We start from the raw sequence: 16,996 nt of genomic DNA, 5'->3' as shown, positions 1-16,996 counted from the left end.
CCAAGATCATGCCACTGCACTCTAGCCTTGGTGACAAAGCAAGACTCCATCTCAAAAAAAAAAAAAACAAAAAACAAAAAACAAAAAAGGGAGAGAGATTGGTGAAGGAAGATATACTTTGCTTGGGATATACTCGATTTAGAGGGACATTGAGGCATTGATTTAGAACTGTCCAGCTGACACTGGAGTTATTGCAGTCACCTGGGCAGGAGAGTTGCTGAGGTGGCTGTCCACGTGTCCATGTAGGATAGTGCCTGAAAATCAGCTGGTCCTAAATTCAATAAACAAGCAAGATGCAGCTACAAACACACAGATTTGTAACCTCTGCTTGAATGAGAAGCCTGTGATCCCTATCACAGGACCTAAGTCTCGTGCTCTCTCCGTAAGTCAGGCCCAGTCTGGAGAGCTGCACTCAATTTCTGGGGGCATATTTGAGGATGAATTAGAGATCATTTGAGGTGATTGACCTGAACAATGATAGAGAAGACTTCAAGGGACATAATATAGTTAGTTTCTGATTTAAAGAAGGCTGCCATGTAGAAGAGGAAAACAACATGATTATTTTTCTTCTTGAAGGTAGAATTAGGCTCAGTAGGCTGAATTTATAAGGAAGGAGGAGTTTAGGAATATTAATCTGTTTTCTAACATTAGAATATGAGCTACCTCCTAGATTGTGAGTTCCCAGTCACTGGGGGCTGGAGGATGGGGGTGGGATTCAAGTAGAGGCTGGAGGAGAAGCAGTCCCAGGGAAGCTGGAGGAGGGCATTGCTGCACTAAGTTAAAGATTGGCTTGGGTGACTTCTTGAGTCCCTCCTATTGTGAAGATTCTCTAATTGAACTGATGGAGTATTAGGCTTGGTTTATATGGGAAAACTTTTTCTAGTGTTAATTTGAATTCTATGAAAGTGACCAGAAGTACTCCTTTTTTTTTTTTTTTTTTAATCTGTATTTCTTGAACCCAAAGGTATCTGGGCATGTCCTGTGATAATGCTGAAGCAGTACTAGGCCAGGGCAAATTGTTCTGCCCCGCCCCCCCCTCCTTCTAACTCATGCCTAGATCCGAGTGTAATCCTGTAAAATGAACATCAAGATCATATTGATAAATCACATCTATAACTTCCATCTCCAAAAGATCCATTCCAAGTCAAAAGATGTTCCAGGAATAACAGCCTGTCAATGGAAGTATATTGAGAAAGGTCCACAAAGGGCAACAAGCAATCACCACACATTAAAGGGGAAGGTGAGGAGTTGGTGTGTGTTGCTAATTTTGGAAGGCAGCTATGCTAACCACTATAACACCAATGCCTTGGCAAGTATGTTGCTAATTTATTATACATTTGGAAATTCAGTGTCTCTGATAAGACTTTCGTATTTATAAGTGTGGGAAGACTTTTTTTCTTTTTCTTTCTTCTTTCTTTTCTTTTTTTTTTTTAGACAGGGTCTTACTCTGTCACCAGGTCAGAATGCACACTGCAACCTCCACCTCCCGAGCTCAAGTGATCCTCCAACCCCAGCCTCTTGAGTAGCTGGGATTACAAGTGCACACTACCATGGCCAGCTAATTTTTGTATTTTTAGTAGAGATGGGGTTTTGCCATGTTGCCCAGGCTGGTCTTGAACTCCTGGGCTCAAGCTATCTGCCTGTCTTGGCCTCCGAAAGTGCTGGGATTACAAGTGTGAGCCATCGCGCCCAGCCATAAGGACTTTTTCAAACATGGTTCTGTTTGATCATGTTCAACCTCTCCAATATAATAAAGAAGTTTATTATATTACTTCAGAAGTTTGGAACCTGAAGCTAGGAGACAGTCCATGTCTTCTCCAAGATCACACAGAAAGATGATGAACAAAAACTGAACTTCATATTTCTGGCTCCTAGTGCAGATCTCTTTTCTTATTTCCTCATGGCTTAATTTTTGGTTAAAAGCAATGACTTCTGGCTGGGCACAGTGGCTCATGCCTATAATTCCAGCACTTTGGGAGGCCAAGGCAGGCAGATCACATGAGGCCAAGAATTTGAGGCCAGTATGGCTGACATGGTGAAACCCCATTTCTATTAAAAATACAAAAATTAGCCAGACCCGTGGTGATGCGTGCCTGTAGTCCCAGCTACTTGGGAGGCTGAGGCATGAGAATTGCTTGAATCCAAAAAGTGGAGGTTGTAGTGAGCTGAGATCACGCCACTGCACTCCAGACTGGGCAACAGAGCAAGACTCTCGGTCTGTCTGTCTGTCTGTCTCTCTCTCTCTCTCACACACACACACACACACACACACACACACACACACACACGCCATGACTTTTGTAGGAAGGATGAAAAAAGCCTGGGCTAGGAACAAGAGGATCTGAGATCTAGTTCTCACTTTTACTCCGTTGCTGGCTACTTGGATGGTCCCTAAAGTTCTTTATGCCTCATCTGTAAAATAAAAGCATTGGCTATAACAACCTTGACATACTCTGCTCTGAAATCACAAGTGTAAATACAAAGTACTGAATGGATGCAGATAAAAGGGACCTTTAGGAAGGAGATAATGACCTAGTATAGGTTCAGCTTAAAATTAATGGGTCATCAGGCATTCTTCCCTTAAAACTTTTCCAAAAATGAATGTCACAGCTACTTTCCCCAGCCCAGCACTTAGCACCCACCCACAGTCCTATCTCGTCCTATCATCCCAGTCTACTCCTTTTTATTCACCCTCTGTTTGAAACTGGACTGTTTGTTCTACTCTAAACAATTTGTGTATTTAAAACTCCACACTTTGACTCCCACTATTCCTTCCACATTGAATCTCCTTCTGTCACTATCTGCATATTTCTAAATCCTTTTCCTATGTTTTAATACATCCTTTGAGAAGCCTTCTGAACCTTCACAGCATTTATTTTCCTTTATTCCTTATGTCCTTCAACATTTCTGCCTCTATTTTGCAGATGTGGCTTCTGTCTCCACATTGTAAGCTCCTTGAAGGCAGTGCTCTACCTTATTTATCTATCACCCAACAACACCTATTGCCAGAGAAGGCAAGAAAACATATGCTGAATATATTATAGCAAGATAATTATGAATATGACACAATAACAAGACACTATTTTTAGTGAACAAATATCTGATAGAATTTTTTCCACTTTAAATGTGTCTAGAATTAGAATTCTATAGCAGAAAGTTAGAGATCATGCGGTTCAATTTCCTTCCTTTGAAGAAAACGAGGTCAGGAGAAGCTGACCACCTTACTATGGTCACACTGCTCTTTTATTTAGAATAAAAACAAAACCAGACCAGCACTTTCCTAACCTTCCAACTCTCTCACCGTAATGATCTGCCCTTTCTCTTTCCATATGGAACAATGCAATAATACATATGAATCATAGGAACCCAACAATGAATGAAACACATTGTATCTGTTGACATAACAAACTTGCGTATCAGCAAAACCTAGAATTTCCCATTTCTCAATCCTAATTATTCTTTTTCTGCACTATTTCCTGTCCACTTATTCCCTTTGGAAAAAAGGATGCCTAACAACAAGGAGGGTGACTGGTGATGATTGTCTTGAGACAGGCAGAATTCTGACTGGACTGAGTTCAGCAGCCACCACACAAGAGGCTGATTTGCATGTGGTTCTGTGATGTGTTTTGGGAGATGACACCTCTTCTCATCAAGCATTATCTGTCTGGCATGCTTTTAACAGGACTGAAGTAAACATATATATTGGAGAAATATAGGAAAGCTGTGTTCTGAAAAACAAACATGTACACAGAGATGATGAAGCCATAACACGAATGTGTTACTTCCATAGAGCATCTTGGCTCATTCCCGTATTTGTTCATAAACATTTCACGAGCACATCTTTTGTGCCAGGAACCTGCCATATTGTTTTGTAACCAATGACACATCTGTCTCCCCTGTTGGATTGTGAGTTCTTGCAGTCTAGTTGAAGAGAGCAGGTAATTCGATAAAGGGTTAAAAGCCACTGGTAAATGTAGGATTAGAGGCATGTAGGGAGACGGTGCTGTGGACGTGGACATGGAGCTGATGGAGCACCCAACCGCCCAGCTGTGGGTTGACAGGATAGTGTGGGTGGTTGAGGGTTGAGCTGGCTTTTGAAGTGTATGGAGAATTCACCAGCCAGATAAGAACGGAAAGCATCTGAGAGAGAAAAGATTATGCAAAGGCTCAGGGGTATAAAAGAACCATGTCACATTCAGGAACTCCGAGGAGTGACGAGTAGCAGGAAAGCAGTGGGTACTTAGAGCATATATGGTTGGAGACAAGGCTGGTGAGGCAGGCAGGAGAAAGCAGGGTTTAGTGTGCCCTGTGCTGGAATCTGCTCTTGCTCTTGTAAGTGAATGGGAACTACAGGAAAACCTTAATTTAGAAGTGACATGACTAGGTTTGATCTGTCACATACTCAAAACCACTACTTAGGACACCCTTATGGAGCTTTGCAGGTGAGGAAGATGAAGATTAGAGAACTGAAATGTTGCTTACAAGTTAAAATACACAGTTAAAAAGTGGCAGAGTTGGAACTCAAATGCAGGTGCTCTTCCAAAGACCTCCACAGCTACTATGGGTGCTGGGAGATTGGTGGTGGGCTCTGGTCCAGACACAAATTTTTTATAGCTTCTTACTCTCTCTTTGAAATATAGTAATGAATTATCTTCACTCCTTCCCTTTCCGTAAGTAAACAAACTAAATCAGCCTCAATGTTCCAACTCAAAAAGAAAATAGCCCTTAGGTGACTTTTGCTCAAGTTTCCTTGAGCCCAAGTAACCAAGGAGCTGAGGAATCTCGATTCTTTTTTTTTCTTTTTTTTTTTTTTGAGACGGAGTCTTGCTCTGTCACCCAGGCTGGAGTGCAGTGGCACGATCTCCACTCACTGCAAGCTCCGCTTCCTGGGTTCACACCATTCTCCTGCCTCAGCCTCCCATGTAGCTGGGACTACAGGCGCCTGCCACCGCGCCTGGCTAATTTTTTTTTAATGTATTTTTAGTAGAGACAGGGTTTCACCGTGTTAGCCAGGATGGTCTCGATCTCCTGACCTCGTGATCCACCCGTCTCGGCCTCCCAAAGTGCTGGGATTACAGGCGTGAGCCACCGCGCCCGGCCTCTTTTTTTGTTTTTGAGATGGAGTCTTGCTCTGTCGCCCAGACTGGAGTACAGTGGCATGATCGCAGCTCACTGCAACCTCCACCTCCAAGGTTCAAGCGATTCTCCTGCCTCGGCTTCCCGAGTAGCTGGGATTACAGGCGTGCACCACCATGCCTGGCTAACTTTTATGTTTTTAGTAGAGATGGAGTTTCACCATGTTGGCCAGGCTAGTCTCGAACTCCTGACCGCAAGTGATTTGCCCACCTCAGTCTCCCATAGTGCTGGGATTACAGGCGTGAGCCACCACTCCTGGCCGCATCTCTTGATTCTTACAGGAACCGATAAATCCTGATTTTCTAGTCTTTCTTGTTTCTCTCTTGTTCTTCTGAAATCTTGTTTCCTTTAGGTAGGCTCATATGGTCTCTTTTTGAAGTAAGTATCACTAAAAAGTTTGTGTGTGTTTAATCTGGAGGTGCCGACCTTGCCTGGGAGGTAACAGTAAGTGTCTGGTGAGCCCTGGGTAAAGGTAGCTATACAGAGTTCCTGCCAAAAGTGAGGAAAAACATCTGTCTTGACTTGTTTGATGTGACGGAGGAGCTAAGAACTCTTTCGGGTGTAATGCTATGTCATAGTCTCCTTTTGGAACTGGGAGGGAGTTTTTTTCGGCTGAGACCTAGGAGTGATACTTCAAATATGTGAGAATCAATAAGCCCTCAGCATCAACAAAGTAGAATGGACGCTGGCCCGTGGAAAACCTAATTTACTGCCATATTGATTGGGTATCAGCTCTTCCAACACCCAACAGAGAAGGTACAACTTCTGCAGAAGTAATAATCTTGGGTGTCAGTAGCTCTATATCCAAGACAGTAGCCTAGGTTCCCTTTCTCTTGAGGATGCTGATTGGGATGCTGTATACTTCTGCTTGTACCTGCCTTCTGAAAACACAGTGCAGAACAAGAGCACTGCCAATTCCTAGGGCAGAAGGGCCTAGTGACTGCAGTGATGTTTCCTGGAGCCAAAGCCAAACAGCTGCTCCTTTTCATTTGTCATCTCCATGGGGAAAAAAAGGTGTTCCCATTCATTCAGGGGCCTTTGCCTTCCAGAGTTCTGTCTGGACCAAAGAGCACTTCCATCTTTAGATGCCTTAGAAGGTAAATAAGTGAGTATAATTTCAGTTCACATTATAAGTAGAAGATATAGCTTCATATTGTTTGGATCTCCCTAAACTCAGTCATTTTATTTGGACATTTTTACAATAATGAGCAATGTAAAGTATTGGACTCATATTTAAAAAGTTGTAGAAGGGCCGGGCATGGTGGCTCACACCTGTAATCCCAGCACTTTGGGAGGCTGAGGCAGGCAGATCACTTGAGGCCAGGAGTTGGAGACCAGCCTGGCCAACATGGTGAAACCTCCTCTGTACTAAAAATACAAAAATTAGCCAGGTGGGGCGGCGTGCACTTGTCATCTCAGCTACTCGGGAGGCTGAGGCAAGAGAATTGCTTGAACCAGGGAGGCGGAGGTTGCAGTGAGCCAAGATGGCACCACTGCACTCCAGTGTGGGCAAGAGTAAGACTGTCTCAAAAAAAAAAAAAAAAAAAAAAAAAAAAAAAGTTGTAGAAGAGAGAACAATCTATTAAGAACCTTCAGTTCTTCCCTTAATGATTTGGAGCTTTTGCATAGTGCTGAAGTCCCTTTTGACACATTACCTGCAAGTGGAGGCAGGAATCCAACTTTCATAAATTACCCAGTAAAATGCAGAGTTTACTCTTCCAACGTAGGTTATTAATCTATGGAAGCTCACATGCATCAGATGCTCAGACAGCTGAGTGCCTCGTAATGTAGCATGTCCCATCTAGCAAAACAGTGGTAATACATCTAACCTGTAAGCAGTGTGTGGCTTCAGTGGTCCATCACAGAATTTTTGCTGAGTGGGATCGCATTTTCCACCTAGGCTCTCCATCTCTGCTCCAAGCTTAATGTTAAAACTCTTGGAGTTGCTGTTAGGATTTTCGGCACATTTGCTGGCAAAATAATTAGTCTGATACACCCGAATGGAGGCGTTGTGCCTGTACTCCAGGTAGGAAGGGAGAGGGTGCTGTTGTTCTGGCTTCAGCTCATCACTGCCTGGAGGAGAAAACCCATAGTTAAGGACTGCCTTTCTTGTGACTTAAGTGATTTCAGTGATTTTAAATTAGGTTTCTAAGGCTGCCTCCTCATCCACTATCTCTGGCCATTTCCAAAGTACAGATTGTGCAATCTCAAAGAACGATATGAAATTCTCCTAATAAAGTTAATTTTAATTCACTTTTTCTAAAATACATAAAAATAAATAGTGTGTATATAAAATACACACACACAAACACACGCATATAGCATCATTTTCCTAGGAAATGAGGGTAGCTCATTGCATTAAATGATAGCACCTCTCACAACTCCACAGTGTTACACAACTCCCATTGTGAGTGAACCCACTCAATAAACTCTTTATCTTGCCAATAACCATTGTAGTTGAGCTAATAAGGAAACCCCTATGACCTGGGAAATAGGAAAAAGATAAGAGAAATCATGTCCTAGGCCAGAGTAGTCATCCCACAAGGCGCGCTCCACATGCCATGCCCAGTTTGATTATTGCTCTGCATGTGGCTCTCTGTTATCTTGAGTACAGTTTAATCCTGGTCCAAATTTGGCCCCTTACTCAGAGCACTTCCCAGAACTCTTCCCCTGGTCACCCAGCCTGCTGTGTGTTTTGGCACTGTGAACCAGTTTTGATGCTGACTGGAGAAAAGCGTAAGTAGAAAGATAAATACTATAGAGATCAGATACTGTTTACAGTGAGCTTCAAGGTGTCGTGCAGTGAGGGTTTATGATAGCATCCTGGATTCTTGTTTAATAAAATTTGCTCATAAGTGGGTCTTAGAAATATTTTGTTGGCAGTAGTTAAAAAGAAACGTTGTCTTTAGCATGAGTGTGTACACTATAAATGGCATTTATATGAGATGGATTGTTATCTTAGCTAACCTGGAAATCACAGCCCATCTCCATGGACATCAATAATGGAAGCCTGTCTGGCTGGGGAACACAAGGCTACTTTCTGGGGTGTGACTTTTTCGGTTACTGTCTTATAGTCATGCCGCAAAACGCTGTCTTCATTGCAGTCTAATCAAGTCTAAAGTCTTTCCACAGTTCACCAATTTATCTTCAATTATGTGGTGTGAGGAAATCTGGGACATACCAATGACCCTTGAAATTATTTAGTTAATTGTGCATAACCAGATTTAGTTCAATTAAATAAACTGTAAAAGCACATAGACTGTTAGATACTGTGAGCCTAAAATACCCATTGGCCTAGAAACTGCCTCACAGTTTGTCAGGTTTCAAGTTTCCCCCTTACCCACAAATGGGTCAAAATTATCAGGGATGCTTAAGAAACTCATGTAGCACCTTAAACAGTATAAAAATATATAAGAAAGGTAAACCTATATTAATGTCATTCCAGGCAAAAGCCTCTCTTTTGGAGAAATAACACACAAGACCTCAACAGCAAATATATACATGGACAGGTGTGCCCCAAATACAACACTGTTACAGGTGGTTTGACAAATGCTGATACGATAAGCTTGAAAGCTCTTACTCAGTGGTTGCATGTGATGTTGTGATAACCATTCCCTAGACTTTGTTCTTATCTTTAGGAATTAGGTAGATATTGAATAATTTAGGAAACTAGAGAATGAAACATACTATTCAAAATTCAGTGGAGAAGAGAAGAATGTTTCTCATGAACTTTTTTTCTTCTTTTAGGCTTTTGGTTCTTTTTGTGACTTGGTGGGTGGTTTGCAAGTATGATCAGTTGAGGCATTGGAGATAGGAAGGGGTGAAGACGGTTGAGGCATATTAATGTTTAATGGTAGAACAAAAGAGTAGTGAACAAGATTGACCCAGTAATGAAGAGGACTAATCCCAACTACTTAGGAGGCTGAGGCAGGAGGCGGAGGTTGCAGTGAGCCAAGACTGCGCTATTGCACTCCAGCCTAGGCGACAAGAGCGAAACTCCATCTCAAAAATAAATAAATAAATAAATAAGAAATGTAATACATAAATTAAGAGTTCCTTCAAAGTTAGTTTGAAGCCTTGAGATTGCCAACAGGTTGGGTGGAAAGAAGAGGACTGAATAAGGCATTACATGCAATGCACTTCCAACAGTGCACGGCACGTGGTAAAGACTCAATAAATGATGGTTATTGTTATTATCGCTGTGGTTGCTATTATCATTACTCTTCTATTTAATAATTAAACCTAGAGGATAACAGGCTTTACTGCCCAAAGAAGCTTTGAGCAGCTTTTCCTTACATCTCCCTGTATCCAGCGGAGATGGGGTGAATGATACAAAAATTACATTTTCTACTTAAGTTTCTTGAACCTTTTCACAGAAAGATCTCCCACATGACCTCCGAGAAAGCAATTCGGTGTCTCGGAGTGGAGTTAACTCATGATAACTTACCATCAGCCTCTCTCACCACCACTGTGAAGTATTTCACAGCTCCATTGGTGTCGCTGAACCAGCTGCAGTTGACAGTAAAGTTGATGGAAGATTTGCTAATTAGCACATCCTTTTCATTCACACGAATGTGTGGGGGTGGAGGAGGGGGGCCTGGAAAAAGAGGTGGGGAAGGAACCAAGAGGGGTCACAACTCTGCTTTCACAGCATAAACAACAGTAAAATGAAGGATTCTGCTCTCTTGCATCAGACTGTGTGAGCGTGCGCCTGTGTTTAATGCTGTAATCAAGAAACTCTCCCCCTCTCCTGAAGGAAAACAGGCAGAGGAAGTGATTTCCTAGTGGCACATTAAACATAATGAAAGAGGTAGCTCTTCAGCAGAATTTCCTGAAGTTGTAGCTTCAAATTGCTTAAGAGCTCTATTATAGCTCTAACTATATGAGGCAAAGTGATATATTTAAATACTAACTCATTCAGGTACTTTAAGATCATCTAACTTGTTTGCTGTCAGGGTACTTTACCCAGAGAAATGTTGCCATTTCTTGGAGCCTTTTAAGTCCTCCTCTCCAGGTGGCAATCACATAGGCTTATGCAAAAGTGAAATGTATGCAAGTGAATGGCAGTGATGGATATGATAGAGAAGGGTGCACAGCCCCTTCACTCTGGTGACAGGAGGCTCCGTGCGTACCTTCAGGGACACTTACGGTCTATCATTGTGATAGTGCTGTCTTCAACCACCTCGCTGGTCATGCCGGCCGACTGCACTTTGATGGACACCAGGTACCTCTTATGGGGCACTAGCATCATGATGTTGAGTAGAGATTTTTCTTTCTCCAGCTTTCTGGAAAACTCAACTTCTTGGGTGTCCATTTTCCGGCATTCAATACTGTAACCATCAAAGTCAGAATCAGGAGGGATCCAAGAACAGGCAATGGCTGTGGAGTTCTGAGGCCGGCAATGCAGGTTTTGTATCTTGTCAGGCTCTAAAGGGAACAGAGGAGCCAACACTTTTCAGAACTCAAGGAGAATTTTTTTATTTTCCAGCTCCTTTGGGTCCAACTAGCTCTGAGATCTAGGTATAGGAGGGACGGACAGGCAAATACAGAGTGTCGTGGCTCACCCTAGCAGACACATGAGCACAAATCTCCCAGGGAACCAGGGCTGGGGTAGGAAATGCTGAAGGACAAGCGTGGACAAGTCTGAGTAATAGTTAAAGACTCTGGGGGATCTAGTTATGGGGCCCTCCACACTTTTGTGAGTTTTAGCTCCAGGAGCTCAACCAGGTTCTCACAGTGAATATCGAAGAAAAATCCCCCCATGTTTCTGAAAGGGGGGGAACAAAATAACTGTTTTGAAATACACTAGAGCACTCTGCCCTCAGTGGAATCTACCCAAAGCCTAACCTGCTGGGGTTTTATCAGAGCCCAACTGACCTGGGCCAGGGGAATAACCCAACCCCAGCCACTTCAACCATCCTGTCCCACCTCAGGTGGGGGTAGGGGGTGCTGAGAAGTACCTGCAAAGTTCACAGCTTGGAGGCATAGGCTCGCTAGAAGACTAGACCTAATCGTAGGACTCTAAAGCACTTCTCCTCCCCCATGCTTCATCACTGCCCCACCAAACACCAATTTACAGCAGTTTCTTTTACGTAGTATGTTTTATCGAGCTATCAAGAAAAAATCACAAGGCCTACTAAAGGAAAAAATATATAGCTTGAGGAAACTGAACAAGGATCCAGAACTACAAGTCAGATATGGCAGGAATGTTGGAACCATCAGACCAGGAATTTAAAACAACAGTCATTAACATGTTAAGGGCTCTAATGGACAAAGTAGACAACATTCAAGAACAGGTGGGTGATGTAAATGGAGAGGTGAAAGTCCTAAGAAAGAACCAAAAATAAATGCTAGAGATCAAATCACTGTGACAGAAATGAAGAATACCTTGATGGACTTCTTAGTAGCTAGACATGGCTGAGGACAGTCTCTGAGCCTTGAGGATCTATCAGTAGAGACCTCCCAAACGGAAAAGCAAAGCAAACAAAGACTGAAAAGCAGAACAGAATATCCAAGGACCATGGAACAACCACAGAAAGTGTATCCTACACAAAATGAGAATACCAGAAGGAGAAAGAAAGGAACTGAAGAAATATTTGAAACAAGAATGACTAAGAATTTCCCACAAATAAATGTTAGACACCAACCACAGATCCAGGAAGCTCAGGAAACACCAAGGAGGATATATGCCAAAAAAACTATGCCTAGGCATATCGTTTTCACACTACAGAAAATCAAAGATAAAGAAGAATTCCTGAAAGAAGCCAGAGGGGGCAAAACAACTTACCTACAGAGGAGCAAAGTTAAGAATTATGTCCTCCTCTGAAGCCATGCAAACAAAAAGAGAGTGGAATGAACACTTATTTCATGTGTTGAGAGAAACAAGTACCTACTATGGGCCAGGTGCTCTTCTGGGGATTATGAACAGTACAGAGGTAAGTAAGATGTTAGCCCTAACCTGCAGGAATGGAAATGAGTCCAAATAGCCATCATAGAAGGCAGAAAGGAAAACATACCAGAAGAAAGGGCGAGACAAGGTGCTATGTGGGGGTGACACACAACCTTCAGCTGCTGGCTATTAGTTATCAGCAGGAGTTAGTAAAAGCCGTAAGGCAGAGGTGACACTCTGCCAAGATATCGAGAAAAAGGCATTCTGCGTAGAGAAAAACCACAAACCCAGGTACCAAAGGAGGAGGTGCCGGGAGTAGGATGGTAGAAAATTGAGAACTGCAAATCATTCATTATGGTTGAAGCATATTTGTGAGAAATTGAGTACTGGAATGATTTTACATGAAAATTATAAACTTCTATTCTATTTAAACTTCTGCTATTTTGGATTTTCTGTTACCCATAGCCTCACCTGATCCTAATAAATACAAGCCTTGAAAAAACAAACAAACAAACAAAAAACAAGTTCCACGAGTCATCATTCCTCATAAAACACAGCACTGAGTCCCTCTCCATGGCAGTTTTTGTCCTCCTGGGCACTCCTCCGTTTGGTGAATGCCTCACTTAAATTCTAGCATCCAGGACTGAATACAACAGTCCAGTCGTGATCTATAAGCCCAGCCGCTAACAGAGTCATATGAGCTCTTAAACTGAGTACCTGCAAGGCTTTTGGGAAAGGCAGTGTCATGTGCATAGTCTATCGACCCCCGTTTGGCTGTGTAAGAAATGGCCCTTGAGCTTAAGATACTTTCTTACCAAGAGATCGAGAGCCTACACAGCCTGTGCTGGGCTCACTGCCTTGTGTGGGAGTATCGTTCCCTGTTGCAAGCTCAATGTATGCTCTTTTGTTCTGCTTACGCATGTGTGTCACATGGCAGATGGTGAACACCAATGCTACGGTTGTCCTCTGAGGAGACAGGACAGGGTCCTTCTACTGTGACCTGAGAGTGGTGCACTTAGCCAACTGCCCTGCACTGACTGCTGGAAGAGACCATACACAATGTGCCCTTCTGTTTTCTGTTGTTGTCAGGGTTGAAGACAGCAAGTGCATCTCTGGGCAACCACTGCAGCTGGCCATGGGGGACTGAGGCATACTGTTGAGGTTGATCTTACTCTGTCTCCTCCCTATGTAAGCAAAGCTTTGTTCCATCCAGTGCTTGCGTTATGTTTCTCTGGTGACTCTAATACCAGATGCAATGGGCAGAAGTGTTCAGAGTCCTGCCCTGGGTTTGGTAACCAGTGCAGGGTGCTCTGCTTAACAGATTTCATGAACACAGCCCACAGTCAGCCACTGAAAACTCAGCCTGAGCTTGCCATAAACTAAAACTCTTAGTTCTTTTTCACATATTTCTTTTGACACACAAATAACTGCTCTTTGGATACAATGTGGCATAAAAGTTATACTTGTTATAGTATTAATGCTTATTAAAAATGTCTGGCTTTATTAAAATGCTTAAATGTCTAACTTTCAACTATGCATTTTATCAACAACCATTAACTATCTGATCTGATCCCAGAAGCTACTTCTACTGGGTATTATTGAAACACAAATATTTGGATTAAAGTCCCTAAGCTGAAAACCTGTCTTTCTTTGAGGGTGATAGTATCTATCCCAAAATGCCTTTGGGAAGAAACTGGTATGTGCTTCGTCATCAAAGTATTTTTCTCTCAGGGACATACAGCAGTATGTCCTATGATCCCTCTGCTTCTAGTTTTGCCTCTTTCGGTCTATTCTCTACACTGTACCCAGAGTAACTTTCTAAAGTGTAAATAATGATTATGATATCTCTGCTGAAATTGAGTGGCTCCAGTTGATCCAAAATAAAGTTCAAAGTTACCATGGAATACAAAACATTTTATTATGTGATTCCCTTAATCCTTACCTTTTATGCTATGGCCAAATAAACTTCTTTCTGTTCCCCTGTTAGTAGATCTTGTACTCTCCCTCCTCTCTGATCTTGGAATATTTTATTCTCTCGACCTGGAATATTCTCCACTTCTTCCCCCACCTCTACCTGGTAAATTTCTTTCTTTAGGTTTCTATTTGGATGTTTCCTTTTCCAAGAAGTTCTCTTGTATTGGGTCAGATTACCCAACCAGTGCCTCTATAGTACCATTTACTTCCCTCATCATACCCAAAATATAATGTCTAGTTAAAATAGTACGTCCTACCTAATTGTAAGCCCCATGAGGGCAGAGAGAGATTCTTTCTTTATTGTCCCTTGTTGTTAATGTTAAATGAATGAACAAATCTACATAGACTTCTGCCTGAATTCAAATCCAGACCAATCCCATGTAAAAATACGGATTTAATCCAAGCCCTATTTAAGTAAGATGTTGAACATATACTTCCCCTCACTCCATTTGAGAAACAAGAATAGCAAAACATGTCATACTTGTCCTCACAGTTCCAAAAATTGGTTTGCTGTAAGTTTTCCAGGAATCACCACTGACAGTCTTGACACTGAATTGATAGGATCTCCCTGGACGAAGACCATACACAATGCGTCCTTCTGATTTTCTGTTGTTGTAGGGGTTGAAGACAGTAAGTGCATCTCTGGGCAACCACTGCAGCTCGAAGTCATTGTAGTCTGTCCAGTCTGGGGGCCCCTTCCACGTGATGGCCAAGGATGTGTTTGCAATGTCAGCAAATGACATAAGACTGGGAGGACTTGGAGCTGAATATAGGAGAAAGTGAAAAATCACATAATCACATCTATGCCATAACACATACAAAAAAGATAGCTGAGTAACATCAGACACACTTTTAATGTACTTTGTAGGAAGAGATAATATGATGATATAGTAGCAGGAGCTTTCATTAATAGTGTTTATTATGTGTAAGGCACTGTCCTCAAGCATTTTATGTACCTTTTCTTTTTCTTTTTCTTTTTTTTGAGACAGAGTTTTGCTCTTGCCGCCCAGGCTGAAGTGCAGTGGCATGATCTTGGCTCACTGCAACCTCCATCTCCCAGGTAGCTGGGATTACAGGCACTTCAGCCTCCTGAGTAGCTGGGATTACAGGTGCCCACCACTACGCCTGGCTAATTTTTGTATTTTTAGTAGAGACAGGGTTTCCTCTAGTTGACCAGGCTGTTCTCGAACTCCTGACCTCAAGTGATCCACCCACCTCGGCCTCCCAAAATACTGGGATTACAGGCGTGAGCCACGGTGCCCAGCCTCATATATGTTTTCTTAAATATTCATAGCCAGATCTTCCTTACCATGGTGCTGTGGAGCATGAGTGTGCTCCGAATGGGTTACAAGTGTGTGAAGGTATTAATTCCATCAGATTTTGGGGTGCAGAGCTGACACCCACAGACAATTATGTCCAATTGCAGATAGCCCTGTTGATTAACCCCAGGGTGACACACAGACATCTATGTGTGCCCATGACATAAAAACAGTTAGGGTGCACTGGTGATAGCCACACAGTGATGATGTATATGATTATCCCCACTTTGCAGATAAGGAAACTGAGGCCTAGAGAGGCTCAATGACTTGACCAGATTCATAGAGCTAAGCTAAGGACTTAGTTCTTTTGGACGATAGCCTTGTCCTTTATCTGTTGTACCACAGTCCCTTCCCAAGTTCAGGGGCTAGCACAGGGTATACCATTATTGGCTTTATCTCTTGTCATTAAAATCAGAATCAAAATGTGTCTCTGGAAGCTACTTCCCACCACCCCTTGGCCACTGGCACCTGAGCTTTTCACCTGTTCTGCTCTCCGCTGTGACTTTATTGCTGAGATCTCCACTGTGAGTTACCACCCACAGCGTGTACTTCCTTCCAGGAACAAGGCCGTGAAACCGCCACTCCGTCAGGTCCTTGTCTTTCCAGTTTTCCTTCTTTGTGCCATTGGGATTATAGAGAATCAGTTCATAAAAGTCAAAGTCCCCAGAGGCTGGACTCCAGCTGAACCAAAGGCTGTCTGTCATGTTCCGATTGGACCCCCTGAGATGACTCACAGAGGCTGGGACTTAAACAAGAAAAATTCTTAATGAGAACAAAACAGAAACAAAGGCATTTTGGCCCACAGGTGAGAGTATATGCTACGTTGGGCATGTGGGTGAGTTGTACATATTATAGTCAGATCTTGCCTACATTTCAGGCCATTTAACTTTAAGGGCGTATAGACTAGAGATACGGTGTAAATTAAAACAAAACAGGTGGTGACTTCCAGATGCTTGCCACATGCACCCTGATAAGCATGTAAAATGAAATCTTCATAAATGATGAATAAATCGTTGTCATTTAGCTTATTTAAAAAGGCCCAGAAAATGTGTATACAAGGTTCCAGCTCCTCCCCAGTGTGGCCTATGTCATTGCAGCCACCATCCCATAGCAACCCTCTCCGGGTCTCTTTACATCCTCTCTACCCTCCTTTAGGTTCTCAGTTCTTTTGTGCCCTTTCTTATAAAATCTGTATTGGTATAACTTCATTTAGGGAGAGAAGTGTTTACAGTCACTCCTATCATTGTATAGATTAGTCATGCTGCCATCCATCCCAATAGCTTTGCTATTCTTTGGAGAATGAAGACTGTTGCCACATTGGAGGACTTCTAAGCATTAATGAGCAGGTGAGGAAAGATGTGCAAAGGGCTGCCTTGGAAATGGTGACGGGTAGGCAATTCTATCTGTGGTTGAGGCTTATCGCAGCTCTTTTTCACTCCTTTCAAAAGACAAACAGAACTTCTGTTGGCTGCCCTTGGAATATGCTCCCACCTGGCTCCCTTCACCTTTAGTTCTCTGCTGAAATGACTTCACCTATCTAAAGTAGTTGCTTGTCCTGCCAAGTCACTATCATGACACATCATTTTTTTCATAGAATTTAAGGCATTCCCAAATCATCTCCCTTTAATGATCTGTCCCCGTCCTCTTCCCTCCCCGCTATTCCAGAGTTCTCTGAGGG

The 16,996-nt window shown here is 42.6% G+C and overlaps 1 protein-coding gene across 3 annotated transcripts in view; it reads right to left on the bottom strand.

Moving 5' to 3' along the window:
- The window catches only part of LOC105473481 (protein tyrosine phosphatase receptor type B), a 121,668-nt gene that overhangs the window by 27,406 nt on the left and 77,266 nt on the right, over positions 1–16,996 (bottom strand). For all 3 annotated transcript variants that reach the window (XM_071071443.1, XM_071071444.1, XM_071071445.1), the window contains 5 exons: positions 15,800–16,063; positions 14,481–14,762; positions 10,285–10,563; positions 9,584–9,733; positions 6,966–7,209 (listed from right to left, as the gene is read on the bottom strand). In XM_071071443.1, the coding sequence (XP_070927544.1) occupies positions 6,966–7,209; positions 9,584–9,733; positions 10,285–10,563; positions 14,481–14,762; positions 15,800–16,063 (1,219 nt within the window). The remainder of the gene's footprint in view (positions 1–6,965; positions 7,210–9,583; positions 9,734–10,284; positions 10,564–14,480; positions 14,763–15,799; positions 16,064–16,996) is intronic.

Source organism: Macaca nemestrina, chromosome 10, assembly GCF_043159975.1.
Source record: "Macaca nemestrina isolate mMacNem1 chromosome 10, mMacNem.hap1, whole genome shotgun sequence".
Classification (NCBI taxonomy): domain Eukaryota; kingdom Metazoa; phylum Chordata; class Mammalia; order Primates; family Cercopithecidae; genus Macaca; species Macaca nemestrina.
The sequence above is the reverse complement of the archived record's forward strand: the minus strand, read 5'-3'. Positions and strand labels throughout refer to the sequence as shown.